The 6772-nt window shown below is 63.3% G+C and overlaps 2 protein-coding genes across 2 annotated transcripts; one reads left to right on the forward strand and one right to left on the reverse strand.

Moving 5' to 3' along the window:
- Window positions 1-380: 380 nt before the first annotated feature.
- Window positions 381-2358, forward strand: H696_05113 (hypothetical protein; the record flags this gene model as incomplete). The annotated part of the gene is made up of 2 exons (XM_009498963.1): window positions 381-902; window positions 1202-2358. 2 exons carry the CDS (start codon window positions 381-383, stop codon window positions 1928-1930), a joined length of 1251 nt encoding a protein of 416 aa, XP_009497238.1. The 3' UTR covers window positions 1931-2358.
- Window positions 2359-3148: 790 nt separating this feature from the next.
- H696_05114 (hypothetical protein) lies at window positions 3149-4953 on the reverse strand. The gene is made up of 4 exons (XM_009498964.1): window positions 4766-4953; window positions 4430-4609; window positions 4018-4319; window positions 3149-3884 (listed from the first exon to the last, which is right to left on the reverse strand). The coding sequence occupies exons 2-4, from the start codon at window positions 4600-4602 to the stop codon at window positions 3481-3483; spliced, it is 879 nt and encodes a 292-aa protein (XP_009497239.1). The 5' UTR covers window positions 4603-4609; window positions 4766-4953; the 3' UTR covers window positions 3149-3480.
- Between the last annotated feature and the right edge of the window lie 1819 nt (window positions 4954-6772).

Genomic DNA, 6772 nt, shown 5'->3' on the forward strand with positions numbered 1-6772 from the left:
GGGGCCGCCATTGTGCGCGGGGACCACCAACACCGGGCTCGGGGAGGGGGCCGTCGCGGCCGCGGCCCGCCCCCGCCGACGCCGGCTTCAACTAGGCGGCCCGCCCATAGTGGTCAGACACCAGGCGACGGCGGGGGAGGGCCGGGGGAGGGGCAGGGTGGGTCTGTGTCGCGGGGGACACATGTGCGTGTGCGCATGTGTGTATGTGTGTGTGCGTGCGTGTGTGCGCGTGCGCGCGCGCCTGAACACCTCCCGACAGGAGAGGTATATATATGAGCCGCCGTGCGGCCGGACCGGCTGCCAAGCCTGCTCGTTCCCCTGTAGTTGTGCTTGTCGTTTGTGTCTCATCACCGCGCCCGTCTCCGCTTCAGTCCGTCACCATGTCCATCGGCACCCTCTATTCCTACCCCCAGAACCCCCGCTCCCTCAAGGCGCACATTGCCGCCAAGTACGTCGGCAAGTCCGTCGAGGAGCCGGTTTTCGACTTCCCTGCCGGTCTCCAGACCGACGAGATGAAGGAGCTCTTCCCCATGGCCAAGATCCCCGTCTTCAAGACTGAGTGCGGCAAGCCCATCTTCGAGTCCAACGCCATCGCCTACTACGTCGCTGCCCAGGACGAGTCCGTCGGCCTGCTCGGTGCCACCGCCTACGAGAAGGCTCTGGTCCAGACCTTCATGTCCTTCGCCGACAACGAGATCAACCCCCACCTGGCCACCCTCCTGTACCCGATCCTCGGCTACTACAAGTTCGACAAGGACGCCCACACCGCCGCCGCCTCCTCCCTGCGTCGTTCCCTGAACGCCCTCGAGAAGTGGCTCATCACCCGCACCTATGTTGCCTCTGAGCAGGTCACCATCGCCGACATCGTCCTGTTCTGCACCATGATCCCCCTGTACAAGATGGTACGCCCGGTCGCCCGTCCGCCCGCTCTCTCTCTCTCTCTCTCTCCCCCTCCTCCTCTCGACGCAAGTATTTATTGCAAAACTGCCGTGTATCTCCTCACTGCGGTGGTTTTTCCTGAGACTTGCAACATTAAAGGCTGTAGTTTGAGGCCAGGTCTGAGTCTATCGGGCTTGTGTTATAGGAAATCTGCCGACAACCCATCCTCCCTTTCTTCTTCCCCTCTCCCTCCCTCCCTCCTTCACTTCCTCTCTCTTCTTCTTCCCCTGCTGACATTCCCCGCTCTTCCTCTCCTTCACAGTACCTCGACACCATCACCCGCGCTCCCTTCGTCAACCTCAACCGCTGGTTCAACACCATCCTCAACCAGCCCAACGTTGCCTGCCTGGTGACCGACTTCGAGTACTGCGAGAAGGCCGTCGTCTACGACCCCGCCATCCACAAGCCCGCCGCCGCCAAGGAGGAGGCCAAGCCCGCCGCCGCCAAGGAGGAGGCCAAGCCCGCCGCTGCCGCTGCCCCCGCCGCCGACGGCAAGGAGAAGAACCCCCTGGATCTGCTCCCCCCCTCGTCCTTCGTCCTGGACAACTGGAAGCGCTTCTACTCCAACAACTCCGAGGTCGACTCCATCAAGTACTTCTGGGACAACGTCGACCTTGAGGGCTACTCCCTGTGGCTCGCCAGCTACATGGACAACCACCTCCTCAAGCAGACCTTCATGACCTGCAACCTGATCAACGGTCTGTTCCAGCGCTCCGACCGCGCTCGCAAGTACGCCTTCGGCTCCTTCGCCATCTTCGGCGAGGACAACAACTCCGAGCTCTTCGCCATCTACCTCGTCCGTGGTCAGGAGATCCCCTTCGAGCTGGCCGACACCCCCGACCTCGAGTCCTACACCACCAAGAAGCTCGAGATCAACGACGAGACCAAGGCCCTCGTCAACGCCTTCCTCACCTGGGACGACTCCATTGAGGGCTGCAGCTTCGCCTCCATCACCAACAAGAAGTTCAACGAGGGCAAGATCTTCAAGTAAGCGTCTTCGCCTCCCCCTTCTTCTTGGTGGTGCCCCGTTCTCCCTTCTCCTTCCGTGTTGACGCTGCTTTTCTTGCCTGCGTCTCGTTCCTCTTCCCCCACTTCTCAAGGGGGGGGGGGGCAGGAGCGAGGTGTGTGCGAGTTCCGCGGCCGTCCCTTTCGGTGGGGGGGGAATGTCGCTGTCCCTTCCCAGGGGGGTGCTCTTTCTCCAAAGAGCACCCTTCAAATTGTGTGCCCGTGTGTGACAGGGCGGCGAGGGGGGAGTTCATCTGTCTCCTCTCGCGCTCGCGCGCACGCGTCCACTGCCCCCTTCTCGCGTGTATTTTTCCCCCTTTCCCCCTCCCTCTCTTGTTAGCGCGCGCATATTTTGCGCCACGGCGAGAGACAATCCCCGAAAGTCCACAAATATATGTGAGAGCTCCTCCCGCATCTTCCCTGTTTTTCTCTTCTGTGTGGGGGCGAGGCCGTGTTGTGGTTTTCCCTCGCGTGTGTCCCAGCCACCAAGCGAGACGCAGCGTAGTAGTGTGTGTCCGTGCGTGTGCGTGTGTGTGTGTGTGGGGGGGGGAGGGGGGACAAGGGCCAGGGTTTCCCCTGCGTGCACAAGGGGAGCAAGGCGCGTGCCCAGCCCCTGGATGGGCGGCCTTTCCCGCCGGTTTGCTGTGCACTTTTTAATCACCTCAAAATGGGACCACATTCGAAGGCGCAGAAGTGAGCTTTTTTTTTGAGACCACATGGTGCTACGTCGGGGGGGGGAGGGGGGCGTCTTGCGGATGGTGCGATGTCGGGTCACGCAGCAGCCCGGATAACCACATGATCAGATATCATCACAGATCGTTCTTGTTGATAGATCCGACATATCAGATCCATCAGGTTTTCTCTGGTCCGAGTTGGCAGCTGGGGCGGCCCGCCCGTCTGGCGTGCGGGTGTGCGACGACCGTCCCAGCATCTTGTTCCTTCCCTCTCCCTCGGGTCCACACTCGAGGTTGTGCTGCCTCCGAACAGCAGATCACTACATTCACGCGCCAATCGAGCTTGCTGTTGTGGATGGCAATTTGCCGCAGGGCTCCCCCCCCGGCGGCGCCTCACATCACCGTCCCCTTTGCCTCCCTGTCCGCGCCCCGCCCCCCCTCAGCACACCAAAAACAACATACTCCCCTCTCTCCCTCTTCCTCTCATTCACTCACACTACTGCCCTCCCCTCTTCGCAGCCGCCTGCCGGTGAAGTTGGGTGTTTGTTTATGTGTTTTGGTTTTCGCCTGGAGGATGGAGGGAGTCGTGTCTCATCGTCGGTGTTTGTGCGGGTGTGGCCATCGGGGGCGCGCACATGTCCAGGAGGGGGGGGAGGGAAATGGGAGAAGAGGAAAGTATGCTCCCTTTCCCCCGCTCCCCGGCTTAGGCTCGACCGTGTGCGGAAATGTTGCCTGGAGGGGTGTGGACCGGTGTGGCAGGGAAAATGCGAGGAGCCAGCTATACCCCGACGTGCCTCCACAGGCCGAGCGTGATAAGTATATGTATATATATATGAAGGAGCATGGACGTGTGCTCGTGGCTTTAGCCGAGAACGGCTGCCACTTGGCGGTGGGCAGCTTGTCCGGCAGCCAGGGCGGCGCCAGCCAGCGCGGCAGTGGCATCGACCAGGACGGCCTGAATGGCAATGGCCGCCGCGGAGCTGCCGCTGGCGCTGGTGCTGGCGCTGGTGCTGCCACTGCCACCACCACCGCCACCACCGCTCTTGATGCACTTGTGCCACGCGGGGAAGCCGCAAATAATGCAAACGAACAAGTAAACAAGGACGATGGCGATGAATCCGAGCAGGACCATCAGCTTGACATTCTTCCACCACATGGCGCGCTTCAGCTGGGTGGACTTGCGCTTGAACTCGAAGGAGTGCTGGTGCAGGCGATCGGTCTGGTCCATCAGGACATCGATGCGCTCACCGCGGTCCATGACCTTGGCTGGAGGGAGTGGCATCGTGCCGGGCCGGAAATGGTGCGGAGTCAGAAGTGTGAGCGTGCATGTGTGTGTGTGTATGTACATATTATATACATCCGTATGTCTATACATGTATATGCGGGTGTGCGCCCGTACCGATGTTATCGTGCATAATCCCCTTGACAGCGTCAAGCTCCTCCTGCGTGCGGGCCAGGACGTCCGACTGGGCAGCCACGCCGGTGCGGTTGTTGAAGTCGCTCACCAACTGGCCCATGGTCGGGCCGAACTCCGACTGGAAGGCGTACGGCAGGGCCTGGTCAATGGTGGACACGTTGAAGTTCCGCTCGAAGCTGTTGCGCAGGTGCTTCAGGTAGTCGTAGGTCACCGAGCGCGAGGCCGTCGGGGGGCTGATACAGAGGTAGATCGCGCGTTCGTGCGTCTCCGTGTGGAACATGTAGCTAAAGCAGGGGGCGGGGGGGGGTGCGCAGGTGGTCAGGGCATTGGGGCTGGGCTTGTGTATGCACGGTCCATGGATGCTTAGCCTGGCAGCACAGGGGAGAGCACCTACCCATCGTAGTCGTAGGACATCTTGCCGGGGTTGGACACATTGGACAGGACGCTGGTGGCGATCTTGGACAGGTTACCCGAAAGAGTTGAGTGATCGACGAGGATGGTGACCGCCGAGGGGGACGACATGTCCGAGCCGGGGCGGCGGGCCACAGCACTGTAGAGGATGCTCATGGGCGCGCTGCCGGGGCAAAGCCAGGGGAGGAGGAGGGAGGAGAAGTTAGTGGGTGCATGGGAGATCAGGCGCCAGAGATCTGGTTGTCGATGTGCGTGTGTGCGTGTGTGCGTGTGTGCGTGTGTGCATGCCCCATGTGCATGGGGATGGATGTATATGTACATGTGTAATGCGGGGCAAGGGCTCGCGCGGAGAGGAGAGGAAGGGAAAGAGGAGGAAAGAAGAGGAAGGGGGAGGGGGGGGGAGCAGGGAGATAAAGGGAAGGTGGGGAGTGTGCTGGTGCAGGGGGCGAAGAGTGATGTTTCACCGCTCCGGAGGACGCCAGGGCCGGAGAGCCTGATAAAATTCTTCCATCCCTGTCCCTGTCTCCTCTTTCGTCATCGGCTCCGGGCTGTTCGCTGTTCACGCGGAGACATCGGCCCCTGGCGGAGGTGCGGTCGACGCATCACGGGTACTCGGTCCCTTGTCTCCCCACGCCGCGGCCGCCACCACCCCAAAGGGGGCAGGGCACGGCCCGAGCATGCCGCCGGCACACTCCAACATCTGGCATCGGGCTGGGGCCGGAGGGCGGGGGGAGTTGCCAGGATTTGGCAATAACAAACCGCGCGGCGGTTCCGCGCTGGTCGCCGGCCCAGGGCCCGGAAGAGAGCTCTGGTGGGCTTGGGCACTGGGGCGGGGTGTGTGTGTGGGGGGGGGGAGGCTCCGCGCCCCCGTTCCCGCCCCCCGTCCCCTTCGACGACCTCTTGGGTCACGCCTGGAAAGCTGATTTTGGGACAAGCCGGGATTTGCAGCCCCCCGGCGGCGGACCCCGCGGCGTCCACTTGAGACCGTTCTGGGCTTCAGATGCGGTGCCCCGGCCACCTGAGAGGGGGCGGGGTGGCCCTGACGCATCCTCGCACGGCCAGGGCCCAGGTTTCAGGCCGCCGCCCCTCTGCCAGATACAGCCGTCCGGCAACTCTCCCTCCCCCCGGATTTGAAGAGTGCGTGTCGATCGGGGGGGGGGGGGGGGGGGGGGGGGGGGCTCGCCCCACGGGCGCGCCCGACTCCGATGGAAGGGAGATCCCCCCCCGGCCTTCCATGCCCCCCTCCTCGCGACCTGGTGCACCCGATGTGCCGGCCGCTAGTCCGGCCTTGCCTCCTCCCAGCTGCTCAAGGGAGGGAGGGTGTCTCCCGACGCGCATGATGCCAATCTAGCTGTTCGGGGCATTCTCGCCCCTCCCCCTCCTTCCCCCTTTGCCCCGCGGGCGACGGGGCCTCTCTGTGACGAGTCGATAGCCCGGGCCAGGGCCCGGCGGTAGGCACATGCCTGCCTCGCTCCCGACTCTTCCTGGGGGGGGGGGGGCCGGGACTTTCCCTCCGCTTCCACCCGCTGGACTCACGACCGCGCGCGCTCGCGCACAGACGTGCTCTAAATTGAGATCACTCATATACTGATTTATGAGCCCCCGAGCTGGGAACCGGCCCCCCCCGCCTCAATGCAGGGGCCACAGAGGCCCACTCCCCCCCCCCCCCAAATCCGCCCAATACTCCGGCGGTCAAGTGCACAGGCAAACCCTCCCCGCCCATACGCCATACCCCCTAAACCCTCTTTGGAGGAGACCATGTCTCAGGTCTCCCCCCCCGGCACAGGAGATGTCCGGCCAACGGGTTTCTCCGATGGTCCCCGCACAATCTATCTTCGCAGAACGCCATCCTGAATACTGGTGCCAACGCCACACAAAGTCTCGATGGTTGGGACTGGCCCCTCTCCGGGCTTGTTCGGTCCCGGACGTGGCCCAAGGGCCCGGAGCCTTCTGCTCTGCTCGGCTCTGCTCGGCTCTGGCGAGGTGCGCGAGAAAGATCGCGCACCGCCCTGCCCCTTGTCGAGAGGCGACAGAGGCAGTTGCACCCTTGCCGGGGCTGGGAACGTCGCTAGGGGATACCGGGGGCCCCTTCGCATTTCTTCCACTCCTTCCGCCGGCGGGCCCTAGTCCGAACAAGCCTGTGGCCGCGCGAATAACATGACCACATGAAAATGCTCGTTCGTCGATGGCTTCCGAGGCACATTCCCCGTCCCCGCGCACTGCGAGATGCCCGGGGACGGGGAGAGCCGAGAGGAGGTGCCAGAGCGCGCCCGGGCGCAATCGGGACCTGGTGTTTTTTTCCCACCCGATCTGTTGCCCCCCCCCC

This window comes from Fonticula alba, assembly GCF_000388065.1.
Source record: "Fonticula alba strain ATCC 38817 unplaced genomic scaffold supercont2.9, whole genome shotgun sequence".
NCBI lineage: Eukaryota > Rotosphaerida > Fonticulaceae > Fonticula > Fonticula alba.

What these genes read in the sequence shown, in the direction of transcription:
- H696_05114 (XM_009498964.1), bottom strand. Translation starts at nt 4,602, where the DNA reads ATGAGCATCCTCTACAGTGCTGTGGCCCGCCGCCCCGGCTCGGACATG. An exon ending in ATGTCCTACGACTACGATGG is followed by an intron (nt 4,320 to 4,429) that starts GTAGGTGCTCTC and finishes CCCCTGCTTTAG; the next exon opens with CTACATGTTCCACACGGAGA. An exon ending in GATTATGCACGATAACATCG is followed by an intron (nt 3,885 to 4,017) that starts GTACGGGCGCAC and finishes CACTCCCTCCAG; the next exon opens with CCAAGGTCATGGACCGCGGT.